The sequence below is a fragment of the Gymnodraco acuticeps genome, unplaced genomic scaffold, assembly GCF_902827175.1.
Source record: "Gymnodraco acuticeps unplaced genomic scaffold, fGymAcu1.1, whole genome shotgun sequence".
Classification (NCBI taxonomy): Eukaryota; Metazoa; Chordata; class Actinopteri; order Perciformes; family Bathydraconidae; genus Gymnodraco; species Gymnodraco acuticeps.
Genome location: NW_022991183.1, coordinates 25166 through 41432, shown reverse-complemented (window position 1 = coordinate 41432; position 16267 = coordinate 25166). Strand labels below are relative to the sequence as shown.

At 42.8% G+C, this 16267-nt stretch overlaps 1 protein-coding gene across 1 annotated transcript in view; it reads right to left on the bottom strand.

The window, feature by feature from the left end:
• Positions 1-3032: 3032 nt before the first annotated feature.
• The window catches only part of LOC117560966 (lipoxygenase homology domain-containing protein 1-like), a gene marked incomplete at its 5' end in the record, with an annotated part of 34432 nt that continues 21197 nt past the window's right edge, over positions 3033-16267 (bottom strand). The window contains 2 exons of the mRNA XM_034238124.1: positions 3033-3857; positions 12979-13134. Of these exons, the coding sequence (XP_034094015.1) occupies positions 3377-3857; positions 12979-13134 (637 nt within the window). The remainder of the gene's footprint in view (positions 3858-12978; positions 13135-16267) is intronic.

Below are 16267 nucleotides of genomic sequence, written 5' to 3'. Positions count from 1 at the left end.
TACTATAAAGAGTCCTCTCCTGCTGATGTTCAGGTGTATATCAGTATGTAGTGTCGCTACTTTAAAGAGTCCTCTCCTGCTGATGTTCAGGTGTATATCAGTATGTAGTGTCTCTACTTTAAAGAGTCCTCTCCTGCTGATGTTCAGGTGTATATCAGTATGTAGTGTCTCTACTTTAAAGAGTCCTCTCCTGCTGATGTCCAGGTGTATGTCAGTATGTAGTGTCTCTACTTTAAAGAGTCCTCTCCTGCTGATGTTCAGGTGTATATCGGTATGTAGTGTCTCTACTTTAAAGAGTCCTCTCCTGCTGATGTCCAGGTGTATGTCAGTATGTAGTGTCTCTAAAGAGTCCTCTCCTGCTGATGTTCAGGTGTATATCAGTATGTAGTGTCTCTACTTTAAAGAGTCCTCTCTGCTGATGTTCAGGTGTATATCAGTATGTAGTAGTGTCTCTACTTTAAAGAGTCCTCTCCTGCTGATGTTCAGGTGTATATCAGTATGTAGTGTCTCTCCTTTAAGAGTCCTCTCCTGCTGATGTTCAGGTGTATATCAGTATGTAGTGTCTCTACTTTAAAGAGTCCTCTCCTGCTGATGTTCAGGTGTATATCAGTATGTAGTGTCTCTACTTTAAAGAGTCCTCTCCTGCTGATGTTCAGGTGTATATCAGTATGTAGTGTCTACATTAAAGAGTCCTCTCTGCTGATGTTCAGGTGTATATCAGTATGTAGTGTCTCTACTTTAAAGAGTCCTCTCCTGCTGATGTTCAGGTGTATATCAGTATGTAGTGTCTTCTTTAAAGAGTCCTCTCCTGCTGATGTTCAGGTGTATATCAGTATGTAGTGTGTCTTACTTTTAAAGAGTCCTCTCCTGCTGATGATTCAGGTGTTATATCTGTAGGTAGTGTCTCTACTTTAAAGAAGTTCCTCTCCTGCTGATGTCCCAGGTGCCTATGTCAGTATCTAGTGCTCTCTACTTTAAAGAGTCCTCTCCCTGTGTCAGGTGGATATCAGTGTAGTGCTCTACTTTAAAGAGTCCTCTCCATGCTGATTGTATCCGGTGTATATCAGGCGTAGTGTCTCTACTTAAAGAGTCTCTCTCCTGCTGATGTTCAGGTTGATATTCAAGTATGTCGTTGTCTCTTACTTTAAAGAGTCCTCTCCCTGCTGATGTTCAGGTGATTTATATCAGTATGTAGTGTCATCTACTTTAAAGAGTCCTCTCCTGACTGATGTTTTCAGGTTGTATATCAGTATGTAGTAGTCTCTACTTTAAAGAGTCCTCTCCTGCTGATGTTTCCAGGTGTGATGTCCGTATTGTAGGTCTCTACTTAAAGAGTCCTCTCCTGCTGATGTTCAGGTGTATATCAGTATGTAGTGTCTACTACTTTAAAGAGTCCTCTCCTGCTTGATGTTCAGGTGTATATCAGTATGTAGTGTCTCTACTTTAAAGAGTCCTCTCCTGCTGATGTTCAGGTGTATATCAGTATGTAGTGTCTCTACTTTAAAGAGTCCTCTCCTGCTGATGTCCAGGTGTATGTCAGTATGTAGTGTCTCTACTTTAAAGAGTCCTCTCCTGCTGATGTTCAGGTGTATATCAGTATGTAGTGTCTCTACTTTAAAGAGTCCTCTCCTGCTGATGTTCAGGTGTATATCAGTATGTAGTGTCTCTACTTTAAAGAGTCCTCTCCTGCTGATGTTCAGGTGTATATCAGTATGTAGTGTATCTACTTTAAAGAGTCCTCTTCAAAGTTAGTCAGCTTCAATATAAAGGTGTTTGTGTGGTTGCATACAAGTCAAACAGGCTTACAGTTGTTTTGAGTATTGCAAAAGAGTTTAATATCTTAAAAAAAGTTAATTATAACAAACCGAACAAACCATCCCTGACATATGAAACTTTAAAAACAATGGCACATTCAGAGCAGCTTGTCACAGTATTTCATCGCAGGCTTAACTCCCAGGTATAGTGTTCAATATCTAACCATAAAAAAGTTCCTGAGATATAAAACGTACCCGAGCAGAATCTCTTTGGTCTTTAGTTTAAAGGTCTCCTATCATGCAAAATGTCTTATCTACATCAACATGTGTCCCCGGTGTGTCGGGGAACTCACGCAGCGTCAGGAAATAAAACCCTCTCTCTTTTCCTCCGTACCCAAATCTCTAAAAACGGGGAACAACGGAGCTGATCCAGATTTGCATCCGATATGACGTAATATCTGAAATGTGGACCCACGGCCCAATCAGAAACGTTGCTATCAGAAACAATGCCCGACTGCTTTGGACGTAATATGGTCGGTGTTTACATTAGGTGGCTGTGGTCCTGGATCATAGGTCCTGGATGGATATCCTCGTGGATTCATCTTCTTATTACAGACACATGCATTTCCAAACATTTGGTCTACCTATGTTGTAAATGTATTATCTTTTCAATTTACACACGGCATCTATTGCACGTCTGTCCGTCCTGGAGAGGGATCCTCCTCTGTTGCTCTCCCTGAGGTTTCTCCCATTTTTCCCTTTAAACTGTGGGTTTTCTCTGGAAGTTTTTCCTTGTACGATGTGAGGGTCTAAGGACAGAGGGTCTAAGGACAGAGGGTCTAAGGACAGAGGGTCTGAGGACAGAGGGTCTGAGGGTCTAAGGACAGAGGGTCTAAGGACAGAGGGTCTAGGACAGAGGGTCTAAGGACAGAGGGTCTGAGGGCCTAAGGACAGAGGGTCTAAGGACAGAGGGTCTAAGGACAGAGGGTCTAAGGACAGAGGGTCTAAGGACAGAGGGTCTAAGGACAGAGGGTCTAAGGACAGAGGGTCTAAGGACAGAGGGTCTGAGGGTCTAAGGACAGAGGGTCTAAGGACAGAGGGTCTAAGGACAGAGGGTGTCGTATTGTCATACTGATATTCTGTACAAACTGTGAAGTCCACTGAGACAAATGTAATATTGTGATATTGGGCTATATCAATAAACATTGATTGACATTGATTAGCATCGCTAACACTCAGAGCTAACCTGTACTGGAGAGCATGTGTGTGAAGAAGCAGGAAGTAAAAAGGAACTCACCTTGTGGTATAACCGGCAAGAGAGAAAGCCTTTGAGCTCCAGACTGTTTCAGAGAGAATCCTTGATGTGGTTTGGAACATGATGGCGTTTAATCACGGCTACGGACGTTTAAAGCTTTAGACCCAGAATCAGCACTTTAGTAGCAGGGCTGAAATAGAGGGGTTTGAGGCTAAAATGCACGATCTGTTTGGTGTTTTAAGCAAAACACTTCATAGACATGTTTTTTATATATTTGTATATGCCTACAAATAGTATAATAGGAGACCTTTAAAACATGAGGGAATGTCTCTCTGCAGTTTGAATGAATAAATACATAAATATGATTCTAGTATTTTGGGTAGAGCACCCTGGCGATCTGCTTGTCGGCCCTCTCCAGATCCAGCCACTTCCCACAGAGGAAGATGGTTGTGACGCCATTGGCTGTATTTGTTACCTCCACTCGGTCCAACAACCATCCGGGACTCAAACCGGAATTATCCTGATCCATCCGGACTTTCTGCAGCTCCCCCATGTCCAACATTTCCAGCAGGAAACGGTCCGTCTGCTCTCGTTCGAACAGATTTCTGAATTTCTGTCGTAGCTGTCGACGTCCCGAATCCCCGTTGACGCCGTAGATCGTGATGAACACGTTGGCGTCCGTTCCCGCTCCTTTTTCGTCGCCCGTGATGACGATGATCTCGTATTTTACGGGCACCAAGCTGCGCGCTTTACTGGCGAAACTCTCGATGGTCTTGGTGCACTCGAAGGTCAGGAAGTCGTCTCTCTTTGGAGACAGAGGGATGAGGCCGTTGCAGATAAAGATGTACCTAAGGGGAGGATACAATAAAGTGTTACCAACGATCAATGACTTAACACTCACAGGTATTTTTAGATATAAAACACATAATATGCTTTAATTATATTATGCAGTACTCTAAGACTACACAGCATTTTATAGATGTCTTCATTTCTGGCTCCAGTACATGCATTTTGTTGAATATTCAGAATGTCTTACGGTCATTTTATGTTGTATTCTTTAAAGAGTCCTCTCCTGCTGATGTTCAGGTGTATATCAGTATGTAGTGTCTCTACTTTAAAGAGTTCTCTCCTGCTGATGTTCAGGTGTATATCAGTATGTAGTGTCTCTACTTTAAAGAGTCCTCTCCTGATGATGTTCAGGTGTATATCAGTATGTAGTGTCTCTACTTTAAAGAGTCATCTCCTGCTGATGTTCAGGTGTATATCAGTATGTAGTGTCTCTACTTTAAAGAGTTCTCTCCTGCTGATGTTCAGGTGTATATCAGTATGTAGTGTCTCTACTTTAAAGAGTCCTCTCCTGCTGATGTTCAGGTGTATATCAGTATGTAGAGTCTCTACTTTAAAGAGTCCTCTCCTGCTGATGTTCAGGTGTATATCAGTATTGTCTCTACTTTAAAGAGTCCTCTCCTGCTGATGTTCAGGTTTATATCAGTATGTAGAGTCTCTACTTTAAAGAGTCCTCTCCTGCTGATGTTCAGGTGTATATAAGTATTGTCTCTACTTTAAAGAGTCCTCTCCTGCTGATGTTCAGGTGTACATCAGTATGTAGTGTCTCTACTTTAAAGAGTCCTCTCCTGCTGATGTTCAGGTGTATATAAGTATTGTCTCTACTTTAAAGAGTCCTCTCCTGCTGATGTTCAGGTTTATATCAGTATGTAGAGTCTCTACTTTAAAGAGTCCTCTCCCGCTGATGTTCAGGTGTATATCAGTATGTAGTGTCTCTACTTTAAAGAGTCCTCTCCTGCTGATGTTCAGGTGTATATCAGTATGTAGTGTCTCTACTTTAAAGAGTCCTCTCCTGCTGATGTTCAGGTGTACATCAGTATGTAGTGTCTCTACTTTAAAGAGTCCTCTCCTGCTGATGTTCAGGTGTATATCAGTATGTAGTGTCTCTACTTTAAAGAGTCCTCTCCTGCTAATGTTCAGGTGTATATCAGTATGTAGTGTCTCTACTTTAAAGAGTCCTCTCCTGCTGATGTTCAGGTGTATATCAGTATGTAGTGTCTCTACTTTAAAGAGTCCTCTCCTGATGATGTTCAGGTGTATATCAGTATGTGTCTCTACTTTAAAGAGTCCTCTCCTGCTGATGTTCAGGTGTATATCAGTATGTAGTGTCCTCTACTTTAAAGAGTCCTCTCCTGCTGATGTTCAGGTGTATATCAGTATGTAGTGTCTCTACTTTAAAGAGTCCTCTCCTGATGATGTTCAGGTGTATATCAGTATGTAGTGTCTCTACTTTAAAGAGTCCTCTCCTGCTGATGTTCAGGTGTATATCAGTATGTAGTGTCTCTACTTTAAAGAGTCCTCTCCTGCTGATGTTCAGGTGTATATCAGTATGTAGTGTCTCTACTTTAAAGAGTCCTCTCCTGCTGATGTTCAGGTGTACATCAGTATGTAGTGTCTCTACTTTAAAGAGTCCTCTCCTGCTGATGTTCAGGTGTATATCAGTATGTAGTGTCTCTACTTTTAAGAGTCCTCTCCTGCTGATGTTCAGGTGTATATCAGTATGTAGTGTCTCTACTTTAAAGAGTCCTCTCCTGCTAATGTTCAGGTGTATATCAGTATGTAGTGTCTCTACTTTAAAGAGTCCTCTCCTGCTGATGTTCAGGTGTATATCAGTATGTAGTGTCTCTACTTTAAAGAGTCCTCTCCTGATGATGTTCAGGTGTATATCAGTATGTGTCTCTACTTTAAAGAGTCCTCTCCTGCTGATGTTCAGGTGTATATCAGTATGTAGTGTCTCTACTTTAAAGAGTCCTCTCCTGCTGATGTTCAGGTGTATATCAGTATGTAGTGTCTCTACTTTAAAGAGTCCTCTCCTGATGATGTTCAGGTGTATATCAGTATGTAGTGTCTCTACTTTAAAGAGTCCTCTCCTGCTGATGTTCAGGTGTATATCAGTATGTAGTGTCTCTACTTTAAAGAGTCCTCTCCTGCTGATGTTCAGGTGTATATCAGTATGTAGTGTCTCTACTTTAAAGAGTCCTCTCCTGCTGATGTTCAGGTGTATATCAGTATGTAGTGTCTCTACTTTAAAGGGTCCTCTCCTGCTGATGTTCAGGTGTATATCAGTATGTAGTGTCTCTACTTTAAAGAGTCCTCTCCTGCTGATGTTCAGGTGTATATCAGTATGTAGTGTCACTACTTTAAAGAGTCCTCTCCTGCTGATGTTCAGGTGTACATCAGTGTGTAGTGTCTCTACTTTAAAGAGTCCTCCCCTGCTGATGTTCAGGTGTGTATCAGTATGTAGTGTCTCTTCTTTAAAGAGTCCTCTCCTGCTGATGTTCAGGTGTATATCAGTATGTAGTGTCTCTACTTTAAAGAGTCCTCTCCTGCTGATGTTCAGGTGTATATCAGTATGTAGTGTCTCTACTTTAAAGAGTCCTCTTCTGCTGATGTTCAGGTGTATATCAGTATGTAGTGTCTCTACTTTAAAGAGTCCTCTCCTGCTGATGTTCAGGTGTATATCAGTATGTAGTGTCTCTACTTTAAAGGGTCCTCTCCTGCTGATGTTCAGGTGTATATCAGTATGTAGTGTCTCTACTTTAAAGAGTCCTCTCCTGCTGATGTTCAGGTGTATATCAGTATGTAGTGTCTCTACTTTAAAGAGTCCTCTCCTGCTGATGTTCAGGTGTGTATCAGTATGTAGTGTCTCTTCTTTAAAGAGTCCTCTCCTGCTGATGTTCAGGTGTATATCAGTATGTAGTGTCTCTACTTTAAAGAGTCCTCTCCTGCTGATGTTCAGGTGTATATCAGTATGTAGTGTCTCTACTTTAAAGAGTCCTCTTCTGCTGATGTTTCAGGTGTATATCAGTATGTAGTGTCTCTACTTTAAAGAGTCCTCTCCTGCTGATGTTCAGGTATATATCAGTATGTAGTGTCTCTACTTTAAAGAGTCCTCTCCTGCTGATGTTCAGGTGTTTATCAGTATGTAGTGTCTCTACTTTAAAGAGTCCTCTCCTGCTGATGTTCAGGTGTATATCAGTATGTAGTGTCTCTACTTTAAAGAGTCCTCTCCTGCTGATGTTCAGGTGTTTATCAGTATGTAGTGGCTCTACTTTAAAGGGTCCTCTCCTGCTGATGTTCAGGTGTATATCAGTATGTAGTGTCTCTACTTTAAAGAGTCCTCTCCTGCTGATGTTCAGGTGTATATCAGTATGTAGTGTCTCTACTTTAAAGAGTCCTCTCCTGATGATGTTCAGGTGTATATCAGTATGTGTCTCTACTTTAAAGAGTCCTCTCCTGCTGATGTTCAGGTGTATATCAGTATGTAGTGTCTCTACTTTAAAGAGTCCTCTCCTGCTGATGTTCAGGTGTATATCAGTATGTAGTGTCTCTACTTTAAAGAGTCCTCTCCTGATGATGTTCAGGTGTATATCAGTATGTAGTGTCTCTACTTTAAAGAGTCCTCTCCTGCTGATGTTCAGGTGTATATCAGTATGTAGTGTCTCTACTTTAAAGAGTCCTCTCCTGCTGATGTTCAGGTGTGTATCAGTATGTAGTGTCTCTTCTTTAAAGAGTCCTCTCCTGCTGATGTTCAGGTGTATATCAGTATGTAGTGTCTCTACTTTAAAGAGTCCTCTCCTGCTGATGTTCAGGTGTATATCAGTATGTAGTGTCTCTACTTTAAAGAGTCCTCTCCTGCTGATGTTCAGGTGTATATCAGTATGTAGTGTCTCTACTTTAAAGAGTCCTCTCCTGCTGATGTTCAGGTGTATATCAGTATGTAGTGTCTCTACTTTAAAGGGTCCTCTCCTGCTGATGTTCAGGTGTATATCAGTATGTAGTGTCTCTACTTTAAAGAGTCCTCTCCTGCTGATGTTCAGGTGTATATCAGTATGTAGTGTCTCTACTTTAAAGAGTCCTCTCCTGCTGATGTTCAGGTGTGTATCAGTATGTAGTGTCTCTTCTTTAAAGAGTCCTCTCCTGCTGATGTTCAGGTGTATATCAGTATGTAGTGTCTCTACTTTAAAGAGTTCTCTCCTGCTGATGTTCAGGTGTATATCAGTATGTAGTGTCTCTACTTTAAAGAGTCCTCTCCTGCTGATGTTCAGGTATATATCAGTATGTAGTGTCTCTACTTTAAAGAGTCCTCTCCTGCTGATGTTCAGGTGTATATCAGTATGTAGTGTCTCTTCTTTAAAGAGTCCTCTCCTGCTGATGTTCAGGTGTTTATCAGTATGTAGTGGCTCTACTTTAAAGAGTCCTACTTACCTGCCTCCCATGACTACACTGAGTCTTCACAAAGATTGGAACTTTTTTCAACTCGTCATTTTGTTGAATATCTTAAGGTAATTTTACGTTGTATTCTTTAAGCAGAATTAGCTGTAATTTGTTATGGAGTAATTTAGGACCATAGCATGTATTATTTTACTTAGTAAGTAAATCCTGTAGTTCAATGACTACTTTTATTTTACTGTATCTTTTGTAATTATTCAATCGAAGAAAATAAGACATTATTTATTTAAAAGTAAGTGTTAATTTAATCAATTGTTTTGATTAGGGGTGAGGCTCTGAGGCGAGGACACAGAGAGGGACTAATGTGTTACTAACAAGTGGGATGAATATTCAATTAGTGAATGAAACCTACTATTTGTTTGGCACAGAGCACAAATACCATCAAACAGCACTTATTCAAAAGTAAAAGCGGCGTGTAAAGACGAGCAGGAATGAGTCCTAAACACGGAAATAAGTTAGCATATTAGCACAACCCTCTACCCGAGGAAAAGTGTCTGGAAAAACACACCCAATTATATCATACTTTTTTATACATTACGTTTCCCATACGTATATATATATTGATGGAGCTCTATTGAATCAGAAACATGGGGAAAGTATATATTGTCCCTATCCAACTGTATATGTGATTTATGATTAAATTGTAATGGACATTCAAATACCTTCACTGAACGTGTATCCAGCTTTAAAATTAATATATATTTTTGACATCATTTGTTTTTAAATAAGAGCTGTGGACTAGATTGAATTTATGCCGCGGTAAACGTGGTTCATTTTGAAAAGTAACTGAAACTTAAAGGTCCCCTATTATACTGTTTGTCATCAATATATCACAGGTCTCAGATATATGCATAGCCTGTCTCTGATTGGCTGAAACACCAAACAGATCATTGCAGCATTACCCATAATCCCCTCTGTTTCAGCCCTGTTTCCAAAGTGCTGATTCTCTGTCTGTTACTTTAGATGAAAATAAGGAGCCCCTCCCCACGCCCCTCTGAGAGACATTTGGTTACAAAGAACTCAATGGTGCTCTCGGAGGAGATTCAGGTGATAAGGGGGGGGGGGGGGGGGGTTACCTTGGTTGCTGATTGGCTAATGGTTACACAAGACAAAACATCGTTATGACATCATAAAGTGGCCAAAAATCTGATCAGCTCATTTTTCAGACAGGTTTTTATAGAAATGGATCAAAAAGAGAGAGAATCTTTGTTCCTGAAACTTTCAGAGTCTCTTTCCACAGAGGGGACAACATGTTGATGTATAAGAGACATGAAAGAAGAGGGGACACATGTAATGTAGAAGAGACATGGAGAAGAGGGACACATGTTGATGTAGAAGAGACATGAAGAAGAGGGGACACATGTTGATGTAGAAGAGACATGAAGAAGAGGGGACACATGTTGATGTAGAAGAGACATGAAGAAGAGGGGACACATGTTGATGTAGAAGAGACATGAAGAAGAGGGACACATGTTGATGTAGAAGAGACATGGAGAAGAGGGGACACATGTTGATGTAGAAGAGACATGAAGAAGAGGGGACACATGTTGATGTAGAAAGAGACATGAAGAAGAGGGGACACATGTTGATGTAGAAGAGACATGAAGAAGAGGGGACACATGTTGATGTAGAAGAGACATGAAGAAGAGGGGGACACATGTTGATGTAGAAGAGACATGAAGAAGAAGGGGGACACATGTTGATGTAAGAACAGACATGAAGAAGAGGGGACACATGTTGATGTAGAAGAGACATGAAGAGAGGGGACACATGTTGATGTAGAACAGACATGAAGAAGAGGGACACATGTTGATGTAGAACAGACATGAAGAAGAGGGGACACATGTTTGATGTAGAACAGACATGAAGAAGAGGGGACACATGTTGATGTAGAAGAGACATGAAGAAGAGGGGACACATTGTGATGTAGAAGAGACAGGAAGAAGAGGGGACACATGTGATGTAGAAGAGACATGAAGAAGAGGGGACACATGTTGATGTAGAAGAGACATGAAGAAGAGGGGACACATGTTGATGTAGAAGAGACATGAAGAAGAGGGGACACATGTTGATGTAGAAGAGACATGAAGAAGAGGGGACACAGTGTTGATGTAGAAGAGACATGAAGAAGAGGGGACACATGTTGATGTAGAAGAGACATGAAGAAGAGGGGACACATGTTGATGTAAGAAGAGACATGAAGAAGAAGAGGGTACACATGTTGATGTAGAAGAGAGAAGAGACATGAAGAAGAGGGGACACATGTTGATGTAGAAGAGACATGAAGAAGAGGGGACACATGTTGATGTAGAAGAGACATGAAGAAGAGGGGACACATGTTGATGTAGAAGAGACATGAAGAAGAGGGGACACATGTTGATGTAGAAGAGACATGAAGAAGAGGGGACACATGTTGATGTAGAAGAGACATGAAGAAGAGGGGACACATGTTGATGTAGAAGAGACATGAAGAAGAGGGGACACATGTTGATGTAGAAGAGGGGACACATGTTGATGGAGAAGAGACATGAAGAAGAGGGGACACATGTTGATGTAGAAGAGGGGACACATGTTGATGGAGAAGAGACATGAAGAAGAGGGGACACATGTTGATGGAGAAGAGACATGAAGAAGAGGGGACACATGTTGATGTAGAAGAGACATGGAGAAGAGGGGACACATGTTGATGTAGAAGAGACATGAAGAAGAGGGGACACATGTTGATGTAGAAGAGACATGGAGAAGAGGGGACACATGTTGATGTAGAAGAGACATGAAGAAGAGGGGACACATGTTGATTGTAGAAGAGACATGAAGAAGAGGGGACACATGTTGATGTGGAAGAGACATGAAGAAGAGGGGACACATGTTGATGTAGAAGAGACATGAAGAAGAGGGGACACATGTTGATGTAGAAGAGACATGAAGAAGAGGGGACACATGTTGATGTAGAAGAGACATGAAGAAGAGGGGACACATGTTGATGTAGAAGAGACATGAAGAAGAGGGGACACATGTTGATGTAGAAGAGACATGAAGAAGAGGGGACACATGTTGATGTAGAAGAGACATGAAGAAGAGGGGGACACATGTTGATGTAGAAGAGACATGAAGAAGAGGGGACACATGTTGATGTAGAAGAGACATGAAGAAGAGGGGACACATGTTGATGTAGAAAGAGACATGAAGAAGAGGGGACACATGTTGATGTAGAAGAGACATGAAGAAGAGGGGACACATGTTGATGTAGAAGAGACATGAAGAAGAGGGGACACATGTTGATGTAGAAGAGACATGAAGAAGAGGGGACACATGTTGATGTAGAAGAGACATGAAGAAGATGGGACACATGTTGATGTAAGAAGAGACATGAAGAAGAGGGGACACATGTTGATGTAGAAGAGAAATGAAGAAGAGGGGACACATGTTGATGTAGAAGAGGGACACATTGAAGAAGAGGGGGACCACATGTAGACATGTAAGAAGAGGGGACACATGTTGATGTAGAAGAGGACATGGAGAAGAGGGGACACATGTTGATGTAGAAGAGACATGAAGAAGAGGGGACACATGTTATGATGTAGAAGAGACATGAAGAAGAGGGGACACATGTTGATGTAGAAGAGACATGAAGAAGAGGGGACCACATGTTGATGTAGAAGAGACATGGAGAAGAGGGGACACATGTTGATGTAGAAGAGACATGAAGAAGAGGGGACACATGTTGATGGTAGAAGAGACATTGAAGAAGAGGGGACACATGTTGATGTAGAAGAGACATGAAGAAGAGGGGACACATGTTGATGTAGAAGAGACATGGAGAAGAGGGGACACATGTTGATGTAGAAGAGACATGAAGAAGAGGGGACACATGTTGATGTAGAAGAGACATGAAGAAGAGGGGACACATGTTGATGTAGAAGAGACATGAAGAAGAGGGGACACATGTTGATGTAGAAGAGACATGAAGAAGAGGGGACACATGTTGATGTAGAAGAGACATGAAGAAGAGGGGACACATGTTGATGTAGAAGAGACATGAAGAAGAGGGGACACATGTTGATGTAGAAGAGACATGAAGAAGAGGGGACACATGTTGATGGAGAAGAGACATGGAGAAGAGGGGACACATGTTGATGTAGAAGAGACATGAAGAAGAGGGGACACATGTTGATGTAGAAGAGACATGAAGAAGAGGGACACATGTTGATGTAGAAGAGACATGAAGAAGAGGGGACACATGTTGATGTAGAAGAGACATGGAGAAGAGGGGACACATGTTGATGTAGAAGAGACATGAAGAAGAGGGGACACATGTTGATGTAGAAGAGACATGAAGAAGAGAGGACACATGTTGATGTAGAAGAGACATGAAGAAGAGGGGACACATGTTGATGTAGAAGAGACATGAAGAAGAGGGGACACATGATGATGTAGAAGAGACATGAAGAAGAGGGGACACATGTTGATGTAGAAGAGACATGAAGAAGAGGGGACACATGTTGATATAGAAGAGACATGAAGAAGAGGGGACACATGTTGATGTAGAAGAGACATGAAGAAGAGGATTTTGCATAATAGGTGACCTTTAAAATAAAGTGTTAAATATGAGAATGGGATTATGTAGAATGAGTGTTCGTGTGGATCTGTGAGCATTATGGGATGTCTCACTTGTTTCCCAGTTCCCTCTCAGTGACCACGACCTCCTCCACCTGCCAGAAAACTTCCCCTTTTACTTTCTTCCCATCTTTGGGTGTGTGACCCAGGCAGATCCCAGCGATGTCCCCCAGGTTCTTGGATGAAAAGTCAAACCGATCAACATTTCCCCTGAAAAAAAGAAGTAAAAAGGATAAAGCATGTCTTGGTTCTGCGGGGATCATCATATAAAGTGTAAAGGCAGTCAGAGATGGCAAAAGTACTCACATCCTTCACTCAAGTAGAAGTACAGATACTCGTGTTTAAAAATACTCTGGTGAAAGGAGAAGTACTGACTAAACTTCTTTACTCAAGTGAAAGTAAAGAGGCTTTGAAATGTACTTCAGTAAAAAGTACCCATAACTAGCAGCTGTTTTAAAGAGTACCTGACCTCCCTTTATATTAATAGAACAATAATGTCATTGTTAGCTAATGAATGTTTCCATGCTGAACAACGGCAACATGACAACGTTTCCATTGGTCCCTCTTCTTAAAGCCTCTTTCACACTGTCCCGAAATTGACACCAGATGGACACACGATAAAGGAAATGTTCAAATTCGGCTCTGATCGTAACAACATCGGGCCATTCGTGAGGGCATCCAGGGTTTCCCACACAGACTATACTTGGGCGGGCCGCCCAGGTATATTAACGGCCGCCCAGGTATATTAACGGCCACCCAGGTATATTAACGGCCACCCAGGTATATTAACGGCCACCCAGGTATATTTCGCGACCCATTTAGTTTTATTTTTTTATTTTTCGTCCGCGACCACGACGCCATCTGCGATCGATTTACTTGTGGACAATGATCCCTCGCTCTACGCCTCCTGTACCCAGTCTCGGACTGGCCATCGGGAGGACCGGGGGGTTTCCCGATGGCCAGTCCTGTTTAGTGGTCCTGAGGCATTTTTGATGTATTGTGAATGCAACGCTGCACAAAATGTGGGTCTGCCTCACACAGGGGGACTGGCTGTCTACATGATGTGGTCTGCCTCACACAGGGGGACTGGCTGTCTACATGATGTGGCCTGCCTCACACAGGGGGACTGGCTGTCTACATGATGTGGCCTGCCTCACACAGGGGGACTGGCTGTCTACATGATGTGGCCTGCCTCACACAGGGGGACTGGCTGTCTACATGATGTGGTCTGCCTCACACAGGGGGACTGGCTGTCTACATGATGTGGTCTGCCTCACACAGGGTGACTGGCTGTCTACATGATGTGGCCTGCCTCACACAGGGTGACTGGCTGTCTACATGACGTGGTCTGCCTCACACAGGGTGACTGGCTGTCTACATGACGTGGTCTGCCTCACACAGGGAGACTGGCTGTCTACATGATGTGGTCTGCCTCACACAGGGTGACTGGCTGTCCACATGATGTGGTCTGCCTCACACAGGGGGACTGGCTGTCTACATGATGTGGTCTGCCTCACACAGGGGGACTGGCTGTCCACATGATGTGGTCTGCCTCACACAGGGAGACTGGCTGTCTACATGATGTGGTCTGTCATCAGATCCTCCTTCGCACTCTCCAAAAACTTGGAGTTTCAGGCTCTGCACTTTCCCTCCTCACCTCATACCTGAAAGACCGTACCTACAGGGTGACTTGGAGAGGGTCTGAGTCCGACCCTTGTCAATTAACTACAGGGGTCCCTCAGGGCTCTGTTCTTGGTCCCCTCCTCTTCTCCGTGTACACAAACTCGCTCGGATCAGTCATTAGCCCGCATGGTTTTTCTTACCACTGCTACGCTGACGACACCCAATTAATTCTGTCCTTTCCCCGCTCAGAGACCCAGGTCGTCGCACGCATCTCTGCTTGTCTAGCTGACATCTCTCAGTGGATGTCTGCTCATCACCTCAAGCTCAACCTTGACAAGACTGAGCTGCTCTTCCTCCCGGGAAAAGATTGTCCCACTCTTGACCTAACAATCAACATCGGCACCTCAGTTGTTTCCCCGACTCAGACTGCAAGGAATCTGGGTGTGACCCTAGATAACAACCTGTCCTTCACTGCAAACATCGCTGCTACAACCCGTTGCTGCAGATACACGCTTTACAACATCAGGAACATCAGGTCCCCAGCTCCTTCGCTCCCTTCACTGGCTTCCGGTAACTGCTAGAATCCACTTCAAGACACTGGTACTTGCTTACCGTGCTGCGAATGGATCTGGCCCTTCCTACATCCAGGACATGGTTAAACCGTACACCCCAGCGCGTGCACTACGCTCTGCATCAGCCAAACGACTCGTTGCACCCTCGCTGCGAGGGGGACCCAAGTTCCCATCGGCGAAAACACGTGGGTTTGCTATCCTGGCTCCAAGATGGTGGAATGAGCTCCCCATTGACATCAGGACAGCAGAAAGCTTACACACCTTCCGGCGCAAACTGAAAACTCATCTCTTTCGACTCCACTTCGAGCGATAGAACTATTAACAGAGCACTTATATACTAATAAAGGACTGGCTTACCTAAAGCCAGTTGAGTAGCACTTGAAATGTTTGGCTCTATGAAACCTGATGTACTTATATGATTCTGTTTTCTTCAAGGTTGTGTCTTCCTGGTCGAATGTACGTAGGATGTACGAATGTAAGTCGCTTTGGATAAAAGCGTCAGCTAAATGCAATGTAATGTAATGTAATGTAATGTCTGCCGACATGGCCACTGTCATACAGATCATAAATCAAAGCCCTCGATTGGTCTCTGTGTGTCATTCAAGCTCGGGATAACCCCAGCTCAGGTGAGGTAAAGGACTCTCTGAGGGTTTAGATAGTTAACTTAGTCTAAGTTATCTCAGTGGGTCTCAAATGGTTTGGTCACCATTTATGTAAACACATATTTCCATTTATGGGGATAGTGATTAGTCAAATATGCATGAACTAGGTGAAAAAAAGCTAAGATACACTTTTAAAACTTGTTGAGAGCTAAAACTAGTCTTTGCTGCTGCCTCAAAGAGGAGCAGGGGGAGAGGAGGGAGACAGGAGAGGCTGATTCAGGAGCACAGACACACTCACAACTATAAATGAACCAAAAATAAATTAATAAACAAGTTTCAGTGTTTTTTCATATTGAAATGTTATTGGTAATGGCCTTGATTTTATGATTATTGAAATGTATACAGTTCTGTTTCATAGGTGTTTCCAAAGATCTAGTCTCTTTATCTGCCCTTCAAAGTGCACCAGATTGATGCATTTAACTCCAACATTTAAATAAATCTTACCGGGGGGGCATGCCCCCGGACCCCCCTTGAGGATTTGAGGTC